The sequence below is a fragment of the Parasteatoda tepidariorum genome, chromosome 10 (assembly GCF_043381705.1).
Source record: "Parasteatoda tepidariorum isolate YZ-2023 chromosome 10, CAS_Ptep_4.0, whole genome shotgun sequence".
Taxonomy (NCBI): Eukaryota; Metazoa; Arthropoda; class Arachnida; order Araneae; family Theridiidae; genus Parasteatoda; species Parasteatoda tepidariorum.
Window position 1 is genome coordinate 36049265 of NC_092213.1, and position 18539 is coordinate 36067803.

General features: G+C 30.8%; 1 protein-coding gene across 1 annotated transcript; it reads right to left on the reverse strand.

The window, feature by feature from the left end:
- Positions 1–15620: 15620 nt before the first annotated feature.
- On the reverse strand, positions 15621–18384 carry LOC107444391 (uncharacterized). Its single transcript, XM_016058513.4, has one exon. The coding sequence runs from the start codon at positions 18183–18185 to the stop codon at positions 16362–16364; it is 1824 nt and encodes a 607-aa protein (XP_015913999.2). The 5' UTR covers positions 18186–18384; the 3' UTR covers positions 15621–16361.
- Positions 18385–18539: the final 155 nt, after the last annotated feature.

An 18539-nucleotide genomic window follows, 5' to 3' on the forward strand; every position in this document is an offset into this window, starting at 1 on the left:
TACTCAAGCCAAAGAGAAAGTTTAAAAAAGGAGTTGCAGGTATTTATTGGCCACCTGTTTTTATCTTCTTCAGTTATGTGCACTGAATACTTTACTATTTTGTGAAATTTGCATACAGCTTAAACTTTTAATTCTTATTTTGTTTCTTTGTAATTTTTATTTTCATTTGTACTTTGCCCACTTACTTCTGTAAGCCTCATTTTATACATTGTGGAGCATGAGGAGTTGTTTAAAACGTAATTTAAAAAAAAAAAAATTTGGTTTGCAATTGGTGCAACACCACTCTCTTGGCTACTCATTAAAACTGGAACTTCTCTGCGGTTCATACGAAGAGTCTCTTCTCACAACTTTCTCGAGTCGTCAGGAAGACACAAACTCTGCTTTTGAGATAAACAATAAGTTAGTCAGCGCATTTTGGCCATTGGTAGAGGCCATGCTGCGTTAAAGACTTTCTCGGCTGTCTTAAACATGCCTTCTATGAACAATAAAAAAACATTCTCTAAATATCTGCATAATTTATCAGTGAAAAACAAAGAACTGAAAGTTAAAATGCTCCAAATAGTGAGAGAATGTCACGAGTGTAGATTCTGTAAAAATTAAAGGCATTCTAGATATAAGCGTGTCTTATGATGGCACGTGGCAAAAAAGAGGCGACACATCATATCTCGGAATGGGAATAGTAATTAATGTAATGACAGGTCTTGTATTAGATTATGAAATCCTTTCCAAGTACTGTCAGGATTGCAGTGTCACTGCAAGTGATCTAGGTGCAACCAGTGCTGAATTCAGTGTCTGGCAAAGTGCACATCAGTATGAGTGTGAAAAAAACTTTGAAAGAAATTCGAGCTCAATGGAAATGCATAAAGCATATATAATGTGGAGCCGTTTAATAAAAGACGAAGATGGATGATACATATTACTACGAGTATTTGACTGTTACTGGAGTAGAATTTTACTAATAGGTGACACAGCGGCTGGAAGGGGATGTTATCTTATAGCATGATTATGTAAAAAGGGAGATTCTTACATTTTCTCGCACATTTTTTTCAAAAGATGGTAGAGTTTGTGTAGAAATATTTTCAAAAGCATTAGATGCAGTCTAATTGAGATTGGGACCAAACATATCACTTAGCACTGAAACTGGGTAAGTTCTTAATAGGAAAACGATTTGATGGAGTTATTTTATGAGGATGCCTTGCTGTAGATGGATTATTTGAGTTGACGTCATTATATAATGGTGTAGACATACATTCATAACGACTGGAACTGCTGATTAAGTTGTTTCTCGAATCGGATAAACATTCTGAATTACATTTCTCACGAAGCACTGGTATAGGACTGCCGTAAATAGAATTATGATTCGAGAAAATTTCACATTAGATGATATGCTTGAAAGACAATCAGATGAGTTTCTATTTGAACAGAGGTAGAACTTCTACGACCATTTTACAAAATAAATCTTTTAGTAACAACATCCATTGGACTACCAAAAATTGTATCTTACATTGTTGGAAACATGGGATCCATCACAGATTGCCCATTTAGTTCTCCCAATGAACTATTATTTAGAGTAGTGTTTTTTATCTCGACTCTTAATCATTATTAGATGATTTTCTGTTTATGTAATCGTTGAAATATATTACAAGTGGGTGTTGTTTTGGGTTTGATAGCATGCGCACCTTATTTGGGACTCAATACCTTTTGTGATCAAGAGTACTGGCAAACAGTGCGCAAGCGTTGCTATGGCGATTGCTACCGTACCAAGTGAAGCCATGACGATTCACAAATCATAAGGATGCACTTTTGACTCGGTCGCCATTGGAATGAGCAGATGTTTGCAATATGTGGCATATTCTAGCGTGACCAGTGCTAAAGGCTTGTATGTTATAATGGTTAATAAATTTGTAAGTTTTTTTTAATTTCACATTTCGGCTCAATTCATATGCGAACGTAACTGTATTTGAAGTTACAAATGAAGACATAAAAAAAATTGATAAATTAATTGAGGGAGAAACAAAACCATTCACTGGCATTATGCAAGCTCATCAAGTTGCATACAGTTAAAGGAATAATATATTGAATTTTCGCTCTCTCTTTCTCTCGTGCTTTGCATGCGATGCATCAATTTTGTGTGAACATTTTAATTTGGGAACTGCATATAACTATGAGACTAGAATCTCTATTCCATTATGTGCTAGCAAAAACCAAAAGTACAGAGGAATACAAAATAGGAGATTGGGTGTTAGTTGAGCTGTTCTGAAGTTCTGCACAGCTGTGATAAATCGTATGCTGACTGATAATTTGCAATCAGCAGCACCAATAGCAACTCAAGTGTTTTTACTGATACCAATCACGCAAGATTGGTTCCAGGTCGGCTTTTCACAATTGCAGGTGTAATTTGTTTCTGAGGACAATTTGGTGTAATACACCTGAGAAGGTGTAATAAACCTGAAGCAGGTGTAATAAACCTGAGAGAGACAGGAAGCGTTCTAGAGCATTATTCAGAGACCATCAACGCTTTGAGTAACACTAGTGCACTGGATGAAATAATTCTTTCATTTGGGGACAACAACTAGAAGGAAGGCCATAGGAGGAGGGCACACAATAAATGAACAGGGCAATCTTGTGGAAACCGGGTCTGGCTATTTGCTAGTTTCGACAGCTCTGTCACACATGAGAACACTGAGACAAGATCCATCTGGAATTACCAACAAATTTAAAAGTGCTGGAGGTTCCAATGCCAAATTATTCACAATTGTAGATGCCGAGATCACTCACATGGAAAGAAGAACAAATGATCAGTAGATGTGCCAAACCTCAAACATAGATCCGCTCTTTCTCAGCTATTACTTCATATATAATAGGCTGAAATTGACAGTTAACGACTTCTACCGTTTTCAGAGACACTTATACAGTATAACAAAGATTGTAAGAGGAAAAGAAAAGATTATTGCAGCTATAGCTGAGAAAGCTGCCCTAGGTATTCCAGGGTTTGCTAAATTCAGAGAGAACTGCTCCGTTAGTAGGGATAAGCATATGGCTCCCTTCTTATTTTCATTGTCAAGAATGCAAGATCTTGCTGTCCAATGGACTGCAAGGTCCCACAAACAATCATCGAACCTGCCATGTCTTGGCGCTATTTTCTTGGCCTAAGTTCAGCAGAATTAGGACTTACCAATTTTCTAGTAAAACTTTGGGAGGTGGAAAGGATTGTAATTGATAAGTTTCCAGACTCAGAGACCAATAAGTACAAAATCTACATAATCGAGAAAATATTACAACAGTTTATAACTGGTCGCAACGGAGTTTTTGCTTGTACATATTTTATCCGAGGCAACGCTTTGGCTTGCAAGGTGGTTGAGTAAAACATTAATAGGTAGGGTGGGAGGGATATTTTTACTTTCATTTTTTCTTATTTACTCTTTTACATTCATCTTTTATTACTAGTATATATATGGCTCATAAATATGTCAAAGTGTTATTTTGGTGTTCTTCATTATTTTTTTAATATATTTTCATGATCTGATAAGATTATTTTACTTAATTGGCAGGGCAAAATAAATATTTAGAAACTTTGATAAAAGTTTATTATCAGAACAATGCTACAAGATAAATGATTAATATAAGATATTGATGAGACAGTCCTCTAATAACACGAATATTCTTACTTTCCAATCCAAAATTAGTATAAGAGTAAATATAAATAATGTTAAATAACCTTTATCTTGTAGTATTTGAGTTGATCTGATGCTTCACACCTAATACCAAATTTAAGTCAATAGTATCAAGTTATCTTAAAATGTTTAATATAACGAAATTTTAGACTCAAAACATAACTTATCAAGAAATTGTTTCTTCTATAAAACTGTTTTATCATCATAGTCAGTATAAATATTCTCCCAAGATGCATCAGAATTGAATTGAATGTAGGGTTTAGTGGCACAAGGTCCAAAAGTGGACATGCTGCGCCAAACAATACGGTCCCAAGATGCATCAGATCATATGTAATTCGTATTTACTCGCATTTAATCACCACCAATAGTCCCACAGCAAGAGCAACCCATAGCAGTTGACAAATCAGAAGGAGCAAAAGACCATCACAAATCAGTTATAAACCACACAGATCTAGAGGGATTCAGGAATACAGAGAAGGCAAGAGAGAAAAAAACAAGATAGATGATATTAAACCAAGAATATAAATCAGTTCAACATCCTAATTGGAGGCCAACAGGAACAGAGCAAAACAGAACTGTGACCAAAAATGAAAATTGAAGACACAGACAGAACAAAATAGAACAAAATTAAGGGAAAATAAAATTCAAATTTTAGTTTATATACATAAAAAGCATTTCATATTTCATCACTTTTGATAGTAACTAGGTAATTTGAAGTAGCAAAAAATAAAGAATAAAGGTAAAAAATAGAGAATTTAGAATAATAAAAAATATATAGTTCCCACCCAAGTAACAACATCTCCTTTGGGAGCTCCAAAAAACCGCTCCTAAAAGCATTAAATATCCATTCTTTACAGCCAAAAGCTAATAAAAACAAGATGTAATCATACACGGCATCCCCGGTGAGTCTTTTCCAACCTCTGTCAGGCTTATTTTCCAATTTTTGAAATCCGATGTTCCATTGATCTAGGCTTAGAGTATCAAACCGCCATATTAACATGTCATCCACTGCAAGTGGAAATCATCACTAATTTTGGCAACAAATATTTTTATATTTCCGACTTCATTTTTGCCTCTAAATACATTATTACAATCGCCTATGCGATTATCTTTCAGATTTTATCAACTTTTTATCTTCCGGCGGTCTGATACTCTTTTTAAAATTTGACGAGATAGGGTATAGGCTGTCGCAATGTTAATTTTTGCTTATTGAAAACGCTGACTGTGAACATTCAAATTAATTTCTTATAGTTAATATTTTTGTCTAAATTTTTAATATGTGTTTCCCCCAACTATTTCTGAAAGCCTGCCGCCCTCTTTTAAATTGTTCTCCCATCCACTGATTTTATAAAGTAACATCACTTTTACATTATAAATCGTGTTCCATTACCCGTAGTAAATTGTAGACAAACTTCATGATTACAAAGAGAACAGTTAAGAGCTTCTCATCACGCCTTTCTTTAATAATAATTTTTTTATTATACTTTAATCTTTTCGATAGTAATACAAAATCTTTGTTGTCTTACACCAGGGATGGGGAAACTACGGCCCGCGGACAGAATTTTAACTAGCTGATCAGTGGCGAATATATCTACTTTGTTTAAAGCTATTTTTGTTCTCTCTTTTTTAACAAAGTGCTGATGACCTTGCCACTTTCTCTATTTTTGTTCTACAAAACATAAATTAAAATAGTTAGCACAAACAGCTTTAACTGGTAAAATGTTGAAAGCAAAAGTTTTTTATAGAATAGCTGTAGATAAGCTCCAACTAGTATTTGTCTTTCTCGAGGAGCAGACATATGGAATCTAATATAGGTGAATTGTACTTCACATGAGGCTGACTACGCGTTTCAAGTTCCAACGAACGGATTTTTCTGTCGGCTCGAGCTCTAGCATAATTTACTGCGTATATAAAGGTTGCACACATACAACGTCATTGTAAATAATAGTGAAATTATTAAATGTATAAAATGGCTACTGCCTTTTTGAATTATTTGTAAATATTTTTTATCCCAAAATGGCAACTAAAAATCGCAAAGTTGATGTAGAGNAGAAAAACAACCTGTTATCTTTATAGTTCCATAAAGTTAATTTAGAGAGCAAATAAATCGTCATCGCATTGTCGCAATTAGCATTAGCGCGGAAAGTTTGAAATCGCTCTCCTGAAAAACTTGCTTTTTTGAGTTACCACGGTTTAGTTTCAAAGCGACGATTTAGCGTTTTCTTGTATCAGCACATCAGAAGATAATGGATTCCTCTCTTTTACATATGGACAGACCCAGGTCAAACCGACTACCGCTGCATCCGTTTTTGCATAGACTAACATCTTACCATTACTTTATATTTTAAGAAAACTATCTTTAATCTAGCGACAGCCTATACACTCCTTTAACAGACCTTTTTATCACATTACTATCCCTGGCAATATGCCAATTTAAATATCATTTTATGCTTTTACACTATTGCCCACTTTTTGGGGCTTAAGTATTATACTTATCTTGCTTGTTCTATTCTAGTGCTTCTGTTATATATTGCATTGTATATTTTTAATTGTTTGCTACCGCTAGATCATATATTAGCACCTACCTTCCTCGCACCGACCGACGGTCTCATTTCTAATTATCCACCTTCTAACAGGCCTATTTAACATCCATTTCATGAATTGGAGATATTTTATCATTAGTCACCAATATTAATTTCTTGCTTGCTCTGCCTAGCGGCGCCCTAAATCTTTCTTTCCTTCCTTACTATAGAGTTTTTACATCATCTAATGCATAATTAATATTACCCTCGACTGTATTAAATCAGATATAACGTTTCGGACATCCTCGCACCGACCACCCCCCCTTTTTAATTTTTCATTCATCTTCAGTCTTCTTACAGGTTGTTCGTCTTTTTCAGACTACGACTCATCCCACAATGTCACCACTAAATTAAATTCTCTAATTACTTACTCCGCCTAGCGGCGCCTTTGATGTTAATTTGTATTCTATAGTTTTCACTTCATCTAATGAATAATTATTAATATTATTGACTGTAATTTATTAAAAGTAACTTTATGGACATACTCGCATCGACCACCCCCCTCCCTTCTTTGCTTATCTCTCTTTTGTTTTATCTCATGTTCTTAGTCTTTTAAAGACTACGCCATATCGCGGCATCATAACCAAATTTATCGACGTTCACTCTGTCTAGCGGAGCCCCTAATGTTTATTCCGTTATTGTTGAGTTCTCAGTTCATCAATTGCGCAACTAATAATATTCTCGACTGTTATTGATTAAATATAACATTTTGGACATCCTTTCTCCGACCACTGACCTCAACTCTTAACATTTTTTAATGCTTGCTCCGACCACCTAGCCAACTATTCATCTTTTGAATTCTAACAGGTTTTATTACCGTTCTTTATGACTGGCGATGGCAACTCTCATCATTGCTTTATCAATGGAACATCGGCCTTCTTCCTCATTTTATCTTTTATGCACTAGATGGGTCTTCCTGGGGGTTCGGACTCGCCATTGCCATTCGTCAAAATCTTGCAACTGACTCGATTGTAGTTCAATTGTAGGTGGATCCATTGCCTCATCGTCTAGACCACCGCGAGACAGCTCTCTAGTGCATAACAACAGTTATTTACCTTCTTCACACAAATCAGCGAACTACAAAACTCAAAATCTTGTAAAGATTAAATTCCACATAATTAGGGAACATTATTATGTGGATGCTACTGATACACAAGATATTCTTGACATCTGCTTATTGTATGATGGCACCAGGCAAAAGCGTGGCCATTCGTCATTGTATGGTATAGGCTTCGTCATTCACATTGAAACCGGACTGGTGGTTGATTATGAAGTACTGAGTAAGTACTGCCATGACTGACCAATTACCAAAAATAATTTGGGAGCTAACAGTCCGGAATTCCATGTATGGTATTCGGCTCATGAACCAAAATGCCAAAAGAATTTCAGTGGATCATCTAATAGTATGGAGATGACAGCAGCGTAAAGAAAAGTTTATGGTGATACCATTATAAATAAAGAATGCATTAATCACACTGCAAAACGCTTGGGGACTGGTTTGCGCAATAAGGTGCAGGAGTGAAAGAGTAAAGGGGTGACTCTTGGCGGAAGAAAGAAAGGTGCGCTGAAAGATGAAACAATTAGGCGACTTCAAAATTACTATCGATGCGCGAAAAAAGATAATGCCCCCGATATTTCCAAAATGAAGTCTGCTATTTATGCATCGCTTTTTCATTGCATGTCAAGTAATAAGAAACCCATGCACAACAAATGCCCTGCTGGTGAAACTTCATGGTGCTTCTTTCAAAGAGCAATAGCAAAAAGTGAGAAACCAGGTAGCCACACTGCGATGAAAACTGTTCTATCAGAAACAGTTGCAGAGAAGATTATGCCGGTATACCAACGACTGGCATCTGAAGACATTTTAGCGAAATGTGTGTCAGCTAAGACACAGAATGCAAATGAGTGTTTGCATTTGGAATAAATGTCAAAAAGAAATTTTCGTTTCCAAAAAAAGACTTGAATTAGCTGTGATTTCGGCTGTACGAGAATTTAATATTGGCTGTGTCAGCTCGTTTGAACAACTTTCAACGACAATTGATGCCAATGAGTTTTTTATGGGAAGCTGAAAAAAGAGATAGGCGCGAAAAACTACTGATTATAAACTAAAAAGAAATTTGAAAAAACTAAAATGTGCATCAAAAAATGCTACAATTTTAAAACGAGAAGGTGAAACATATGGAGCCGGGAAATTTTAATTTCCTTGTAAATTCTTGAGTTAAATTTTAATTTATGTTTTTAAATTTCAAATTTTTTCAATTTAAAAAAAAACAGACTAGCTAAATAGCATATAGTTATGTGAGCAATGTACATGATAAAAAAAAAAATTTATTTATGAAATAGAAATATGTCAATAAATTTGACATTTTTAAAATATTTACATTGTCGATAATGACATTTTTTAAACATTTACATTGTCTATAATAAAATTTTATTTAAATTTATGTATGTTTTGCATTATTTTTTACACACAATTAATCATTCGTTATTATTTTATAATATGAGTGCAAATACACACAATTTTATAGCAGAAAAATTAATATTGGTAAAAGTTTCCTAAAATTGCTGTTTTCCCTAATTATTGTTTTTCGTCATTTTAATAACTTCGAAAAGTTCCAGGCGGCTTAATTTTTGTTCAATTTTCTTGAAATTTTTTTTTACGTTTTGTTTACATGTACAGGAATATTTCTTGCTATCAAATCAAGATATGGTGGGGCTATTGGCATAATTACCTCCAAAATTCTTCAGCGTTGTCACATATTACTTTTTCTAAAAAAAGTCTTTGAATAATATTAATGGTGATAAACAAGTTTTGTTACAGTATCTAATAAGAATATTAACACAATAAATAATATTAACACAATATTTGAAAAATTGATGAGCCTGGAACTTTTTTTTGTGGGTGCTTTTTTAAAATTTCTAAACTAAATTTTATACAGCATCTCGTGTTGTATATATCTATTAACTCACAAAATTTCGAAACATATGTGAAAAAATTGATTTGAACCTCCCTTGTCCCCTTAAAGGATGTCTTCGTAGACACAAAAATTAAAGGGTGCTACTTTCATTTCGCACAAAGCATTTGGAGGAAAGTAAATGAAACAGTTTATAAAATATTTAATATGTTGTATAAATTTATGTAAGTGTATGTTTTGTATCTCATAATTTCTTTTTCGAAAATTAATAGATTATGTAAATAAAAAATAATTTCTAGCAATTTTTTAAATAAAATATTATAAATTTAAAAATTGTTAAGATTACTTAATGCGCAACACATTAAAAGTGATACATTACTAAGTTGTGTTAAAGCTGTCCTTATTCAGTTCTCGCCAGACATAAAGCTTGTTATTTAACAACACCAAAGCCTATTGTGTAAGTTATTTTCCATTTAGTTGCTTTTTTAGATAAAAGAAATGCGAATTTATTGCTCTAGGAGCCGATTACTGAAATACAAAATTTTCATGTCGATTAATTTAATATTTTTCAACAAGATTCGGACTAATTGTAGTCAAACATATAAGGAAAAAATATATTGCAACAATGTTGCTTCTGATTGAGATATAGAAGTATAAATAAATGTTTCATTTTGTGTGAGCAACGAAGTTTGATTATTCTTTTAGAACTGTAGGAATATTTTTTGGGTTATTAATTATTCTTTTGTATAATTCTCCAAATTAGTGTAAAAATTTTATGTCTCGTATACAGGTACCTTCACGAAAATAAATGCCAAGTATTGACTATCTCCAGACACAGACAGTGGCATGCCTAGGACTAAAGAAAAACAACTTAGAAGTGTCCAATTTGTAGCTATCCTTATGCAAACCTCTTTACTATTTTTTAAAACAAAAAAATGTACAATTTTTAAATTTCTTAAAAGGCATTGGCAATCATAGTTGGTGCAAACTCAGTTAAATATGGATATATTCCCTGCAGATTGAATAATTTGAATTTTTGTATTATCTTCTGATTTAGAAGAATTTTTACACATTTAAAATTTTAATTTTATGCAATATTGCAAAAAGTCAGAAGATAGGATATAAGACCGGTGTTTGATGAAGAAAAAGGTCTATATTTAACCTATGTTAGATACATACTGCGTACTTAAGTTTAATATAGATGAAACCATTTCATAATGATCATCATTCGATAAAATACTTTTCTTATTTTAAACATTTACATAATTAAGCTATTGCTACCATGAGTATCCCTTATAAAATTCTGAAAGTAGATAATTAAAAAATTCCTGAATTTCAATGAATTATTTATGTTACGTCTTTTGCTTTGTTTTGTGAAAGTAGCCGAGAAGGAAAATTGCTGTCCTGGAAAGTTTTTTTCTGGCAGTTTAGCTAACATTAGCATTCCAAATCAGGATGATGTGACAGCAAAATTTTTCCAGGAAAAAGTATGCCTCACAAAACAAGAAGTTCGAAACATAGCATTACAGAAGCAATGTTCTAATAGTTTGATTTGTAAGCGTAGGAAACGTATAACTGGGTCTTCTTGCTATTTCCTTATAGCAGGAATAAAAATCCTGACTGGAAAAAGAAAGTTGCCTCTGCAACAGATGTTTTTCCTGGTAATGCTTCGACTTTCCTTGGGCAGGAAATGGAAGACAGAGAGAGATGCATCTTTTCCTCTGATCAAAATGTCGAAGTCTTCTGTTTTGAAACTTAGCATGTTTATTATGGCCAGGTCCAGCTGGGAATGTATTTGACAGGAGCATTTTTGTTATATTTTCATCGTATGACAACAGCTATGTTGTAATTGAAGTTTTTCCTGCACAGAATGATTGTTTTCTTAAAACCTTAACTGCTGCTTATTTTTCTCATTTTTTACCAAATATATAGTCTAATGCTACTCTTCTTAATATTTTTTTTCTTTGTATAATTAGGATACAAATTTTTAGATAATTCTTTGTATATATGTGTTTTAAATATCCTATATAATTTATTACTTTTAGTATAGATATTTTTCAGTTCTCTGCAAATATTTTATTGTATTATTTACTTGAATTTTATTTTTTATGCTTTTGTAGGGGGAACTAACTCCTAGCCCCAGTTTACGGACCAAAAATAGGGCACTGGCAGGGTCTAGAGGGAGGATCTCTTGTAACTTTTTTTTGTAAATATTTATAAGGAAGAATAAATATAAGCTGTGTTTAAACTGATTCATTTTATTATTTTTTTGTGTATTCTAACACAGAATTAAAAAATAGATTTTACATCACTGAAATTTCAACATTTAAATAGGACTTGAATTAGTGCCTGTGAATAATTTAGGCATGTATTCAAATATTATCATAATTATCTAATGAAATCGTTCAAATATTAAATACAATAGGGTACACAATATTTCCCATATGCTATGGAAACTTTCAATATTTCTTTACTTCTTACCCTTAATTTTCAGAGATTTTGTCATTAGTCGGTAAATTAAAGTTTATTGGCACAAGAGCCAGATATAGCTATCTTGTTGAGAAGATCTTGAAATTCTAACACTCTTGTAATAACTGAATTTGTGACACTAAGAATAAATTTAGGCAATCACAAATTATTTAGAGAATGCTTCTTTTTTTAGCGTGATAAAACCTAAGAAACTTTGTATTTACATATTCCGAAATTTAAGAAAAATGATGAGGGAATATCACTGGGGTACCTCGGGAGCGTGATTCCCGTGTTTACTTCAACGAAGCAAACCCCCTGAGGAACATTGTTGCATACAACATGCAATGATTTCATTTTAAATACCTTAGCACAATTATAAATGACAAAAATAAGCATTAAGCAGGTGTAGATAATTTAACTAAAATTATCATTAGAAAAGATTTTTTCTTTCTTAATTGAGGAGATATCTCAAACCAGATCTCACCAGCATGGTCATTGTTAGCAGGGGAAAGGAATGGTGGATTTTTATCTCTTTAACTTTAAGGGGATTTAAACCTTAATTGAAACTGTAAAGAAAAATCATTTGAAAGTTTGATGTCATACATTTGGCAAAAACTGTGCAATTCTTTAAACCTCCCTTTTTTTTAAAAAAAACTTTATCTTTCTGATACTATCTGTCTTCACAATCTAAATGCAAAAATTTTCTTTATTTGTCAGTAATATTGAAAGGGACTTCTGGAGATTTCTAACTATTGGAAAGGTAATATACCCACCAAACACGATTCCCATGTTTAAATTCCTTAAAATTAAAAACACGAAAAAAATAAAAAATAATTACTCTTTTAGTAGGTACTTAGCATATTTAAGAATTTTTTCTTATCTGTGAAATTAGGATTGAGTGCATACTTTAATTGTATCTCCCTTAAAAATTGGGCCCAAGTGATGCCAATGTTGGTCAGCCAAGAAGAAATTTAGAATATAATAGGCTGAGAAGGAAAAGGATATATATTTAAAAATTTAAAGGCTTAAGAAGAATTTAATACTGAAAATTTCTTAGGAATAGAACAATTCTTAAAACAGCAACATCATTTACAAAAAGACTATTTGAATGAAAAACTTTTAAATATTAGAAGTTCCAAAACATTTAAGACTTAAAATAGAGACACATACTCTTATGACTATGAAAAATATCTTTAAAACCATGAGAGAAAAATCACTCAACTAATCATTTACAGTTTCCTTTCTTGTCAGCAGACAATAAACTGCAACTTATTAGGTGTAGCATGTTTGTTATAAGATAGTCTTCATGTCTTTTTAGATATACAGGTTTCACGATCTGAAGGTACATATAATTATTCCAAAACATTTCTTGTAAGTTGTATAGATATCAACCTGAATACTTTTGTTCAAGTCAACAGATTTTTACAATTAAGTGCCTATTTTAAGAGTGCATAGGAATGTCTTCAAATGTGTTAAATGGGGCTTAAAAAGATGAAGATAAAGTGAAACTAACATCAAGGCATCTTAACTTTTTACTGCTTTCATGATTAAACTAAGGGGAGCAATGTATTCCAAATTGAGATAGCATGTTGTAACTTACAATATCTGGAGTATTTGAAACCACCCATTAGAAACTAAGTTTATTTCCACATTCAATTAAAAGCTTACTCTTGGTGCAGCCTACAAAAATACAGCTTATGTCATTTAAGTCCACATTTATTCAATCTTAACTTAAGTAGGCACCCATTTAAAATGTAACTATTTCCATGGAAAAAAATAAAATACATACTATGAATAAACTGAGACTTACATATTTTTTCAACATTGCTTAACTGTTTATTAATGCATCTCTATAAGTTTTTTTTTTCTTGTTTTTTGTAATGGAATATACAGGGGTGTAAGATGAGGAAATTAACTTCAAAGATATTTTAAAGCATAACTTAAAAAATTTATTTAACGATAGCTAATACTGGCTAATTAAAACCTTTTTTAAAAATATTTTAGGCACTTAAAAAATTATTATGATTAACTAATGCATATAATTACATAATATATAAATTATTATAATTACAATAATTAAACAATATTGTTTGAACTAAAAAAAATAAAATACTAAGGAAAGCAAGAAAAGTCATTTTAATACATTTTGTCCACCACTTTACATAATTGATTTAAACAGAGTTTTACAAGATCAACTAATTTTTTCATTTGTTAATATTATTTTCAAAATTTGCTCAAAAAATTGATTTAGTTCCATAACATTAAAAAAAATTTGCAAGTCTCAAATAGTCTAATAACTAGATGAGAATTTGTCACAGTAAAAAGAAAACATTCAGTTTAATCTGTTATAACAAATTTCCACTTTTATTCAAATTAAATGTACATTATAGATTAGACAGCAATACCAAACTAAGGCATACAACGTTAAAGAGCAGAAAAAATATTTATAAAAATAATTTTAATATTTTTATAATATATTTTTTTTATAAATATTTTTGTGCTCTTTAACGTTGTTTGCCTTAGTTTTGCATTTTAGCACCAAGGTCACCCACTTGTGTATTTAGATAGCAATAATTAAATTTAACTTTTAGTATATCCTATGTAAAGAATATTTTCTTATCGTGATCTGCCACACAAACAAAAATAGCCAAATTGATTTCAAATGGAAAAAAAACTTTAAAAAAAAAAAACATGTAGATGTTTGCTCATGGATGGCAACAAGTTATACCCTTCGAGTTGGTCCCTTTCTGCGTTTTTATTATTTTATTTTCTTGCAGGTCACTGCTCTGAAATTGCCAAGACTTAGCAATTATTCTACCATAGATCAGGGTGTCTCTCCATAAAAACTATTAATTTCGAACATTTTTTTTAAAATTAATAGCCAGATAAATCAATGACAGATGGTGGTTGTGAAATTATTATAAGCTATGTGTAGATATAAAAAAAATATATAGAAATAAAAAAAAATAAAAAAACAACTCCAAGAAAAGAAACACCTGAAAATGCAAATACAAAATCAGTCATTAATTTAATATATTTCAAATTATACCTAGTTCTTAAACATATTTACAGAGTTCTCCCTAGGAATGAAAATGGACACTACAAATTTTGAAACAGTAAAAATTTATTAAAATGTTTAGTACTATATAATAACTGAATTTGATTTTCAAAAATTTTTAAATTATCCAAATTAAAAGAACTATTGATTAATTAAATATAAAAAAAATTACAGAAATAAAAAAAAAAAAACAATTTCAAGAAAAGAAACACCTGAAAATGTAAATACAAAATCTGTCATTTATTTAGTATATTTCAAATTATAGTTCTTAATTATATTTTCAGAGTTCTCCCTAGAAATAAAAAGAGCACTATAAATTTTGAAACAGTAAAAATTTATTAAAATGTGTAATATTATATAAGAACTGAATTTGATCCTCAACAATTTTTAAATTACCCTTATACAATTTTACATGTTGTATATTTCAAAAAATAATTCTCTCTCATTATCAGAATAAGAGATAATTTTACATTTTATAAAAATAATTAAAGCCTGCTAATAGATAATATTTGGACACAATTTTTTTAAAAAAATTATTGATAAACTTGAGAGATTTTAATGCAATTTAAACTGAAAATTGTGAGAAAATAAAGATTTAAAATTGCATTACTTTTTAAAAACAAAGTTATTAAAAATGAAGAAATTTANAGATCACGGTGTCTCTCCATAAAAACTTTTAATTTCGAACATTTTTTTAAAATTAATAGCCAGATAAATCAATGACAGATGGTGGTTGAGAAATTATTATAAGCTATTTGTAGATATAAAAAAAATATAGAAATAAAAAAAAACAATTCCAAGAAAAGAAACACCTGAAAATGCAAATACAAAATCAGTCATTAATTTAGTATATTTCAAATTATACCTAGTTCTTAAACATATTTTCAGAGTTCTCCCTAGGAATAAAAATGGACACTACAAATTTTGAAACAGTAAAAATTTATTAAAATGTGTAGTACTATATAATAACTGAATTTGATCCTCAACAATTTTTAAATTATCCTCTTATACAATTTTATATGTTGTATATTTCAAAACATAATTCTCTCTCATTATCAGAATAAGAGAAAATTTTACATTTTATAAAAATAATTAAAGCCTGCTAATAGATAATATTTGGACACAATTTTTTTAAAAAAATTATTGATAAACTTGAGAGATTTTAATGCAATTTAAACTGAAAATTGTGAGAAAATAAAGATTTAAAATTGCATTACTTTTTAAAAACCAAGTTATTAAAAATGAAGAAATTTATTAATATTTCACCTGAAAAACTCGTATAAAAATTTAGAGTCGAAAATAATCCTAACAAAGTAAATACTTGTAATTGTAATCAGAATTAAACCCATAAACACAGATTATTTAACAGTGCGTAATTATTAAAACAGAGAATTAACTTTTATAAAATTGGAATGTAAATAAAAAGGCAGCGTTTTTAATGGATGGGCGGCTTATTTTTACAAAAAGGACAAAGATGGTGAATTTATAAGGATCAAAGTGCCGGCAGGGCAAACCGCCCTTCTAAAAACACTAAGGGAGAACACTGTATTTTTAAATTCAAATAAGGCATAAATAATTCTACATTTATGACAATAAAGTTCATGATTTTCAATATAAATCTAAGACAAACAATTAAGAAACAATTTTAAGGTAAAAATTATGTTTAACTCTTTTTCACAGTAGCCATAAACATTCCACTAACAATATCTTGGAAATTTATCATATCTTTACCAGAAATAAATACCATGAACATAGTTCTAGCAGAGCAATTATCAAATACAAGTTTAACAAGCTCATTTAATTCATTTATCCAATCAGACTCTTCATTTGTATTAAATTCAACATGACTTATTGTTAGATTAAAGTTATCCATATTATTTAAAGTTTCTTTAATGATTTTATTTTTATGAAATTTTGTTTTTTTGTCTATTGTCTCAGGCAAATTATCACCATAAAAATTAAGGATTGGTTCAGGGCCAATTAAGCAAACTTTTTTCTCATATTTAGAGGTCAAGTCAAAGAAACTACTTTGACTTTCATTAGACATTCCAAGTTGCTCTTTATTTTCATTCTCATCTGTTTTCTCACTAATTACTACTCCATTTTCTTCCTCATTACATTGTTTACTTTCTCCTGAAAACTTAATATCAATATCTTTTTCTACATTATTCGAAGCAATACCATCACCAATGCAGAGATCACCATAACTAATAGTGTTATTCAGTTTTAACTGAACCAATTTCATAGTCGCCAAAGCATCTTCGACTGGACTGTGACCCATTTTACTGCCCTGAATATTTTCATTTAGATGAACCATTGACAGATATTTCAATGAGTCTTTTTTATGACGTATTCCACTACAATTAAATATTATGCTAGTGTCTATAACATATGGATGAATCATTTTAAGCGCGTGCAAATCACAATTCAAAGACTGGCCACAAAGGATTGCATCTGATGGCAGAATAGCTCTTAGTTCTCTTTGAACATCTTCCAATCTAGTTTTAACACCACTTAACATACTTTTTGTAATACCACTAAATTTAGTTAAGTAATCAATAATTTTGGCTTTTGGTTTAACTAATGAGTGATAAACAACTTCATGATTTTCATTAACTACAGCAATTCGAGTTAGTTCAGAATTGGACTTATCAGTACGACACATTTCACAATCCAAGGCAAACAGTGGAGAGTTAGCAGTAACCGGAACATATTTCTCCTTTGAATAAGAATAATTATCACTTTTAGAGTATTCAAACACACTTTTAGGTAAAGGATAATTCTCCATTACCAATTGAATTGGGCTGAGCAGCAAATGAACTTTAGAAGGTTTCTGTAAATTCTCATCCGATTTAACTTGAACAGACTTTTTACTTGGGAACATAGAAGAATAAGAATTTCCATTTTCTATGTGAAAATGAGTCACTTTGTGCAATGTGGTTAACTCTTGAGGGAACGGTAAATTCGAAGAAGCAATATCAAATACAAAGGGAAAAATTTCAGTAAGGTTTGAAAGAGAAGTTCTATTCTGTAGAACAACTTTTTTAGGAAGGCCTTCAATGACTAAAAAGACAGTTTTAACAATGTTTTGTGGTTGTTCTAATTTTGACCATTTAATATTCGAATAAGGTGACATATGACCAATAACAGATTTAAGGAGAACTTGATAGATATCTTTCACAAATAAAGGCTTTACATTTTTCGACAGCTTTTTATCTTTTAATCTTAACAGAGATTTATATCCAGTATCTGTAAGGTAAAAGCCTGGTTCCATGTCTGGTTTTCTTGTATATTTTTTCAATTCGTCTTTGAGAGTTTTATAGTCCTCTTGAAGAGTGGTAGAGGTTTTCTTTTTATTTGATATGGTTAGAGATTTGTCTTCCTCTTGAAAAAGGTTAAGGAGGGCTTCCAGTTTCCTTTTCTTTGCTTGAAATCTCTTTTCTTTTCTAATATCGAAAGTGACGGGTTTCATTCCATTGGTTTCCATGATGAATCATAAAATGGCATCAATTGCAGATAACAGATAAAGCAAACATTTTAATAAAATAATAGATTACGTCGAAACAATTTTGACAAACAAATTTTTGATAAGCCAAGTAAAGATAGATATTTTATCGTAAAAGAATATTAAAAATTTCCACCTAAAAAAGAACTAACATGGATGAAAGAATGTGCGGTTACTAATGCTTATAACCGTGACATAAAAATTATCTCTTTTTTTAAAATGTGTTTATAAAATAATAAAGTGAAAATTTAAAGTTGCGAGTTGAATCTTAAAGACGTATTATTAAATGATAATTTTTAAATTATGAATAAAAATTATTGAGAATTTTTGAAACTA

Coding starts and splice junctions, on each gene's coding strand:
- LOC107444391 (XM_016058513.4), bottom strand. CDS start 18,185: ATGGAAACCAATGGAATGAAACCCGTCACTTTCGATATTAGAAAAGAA.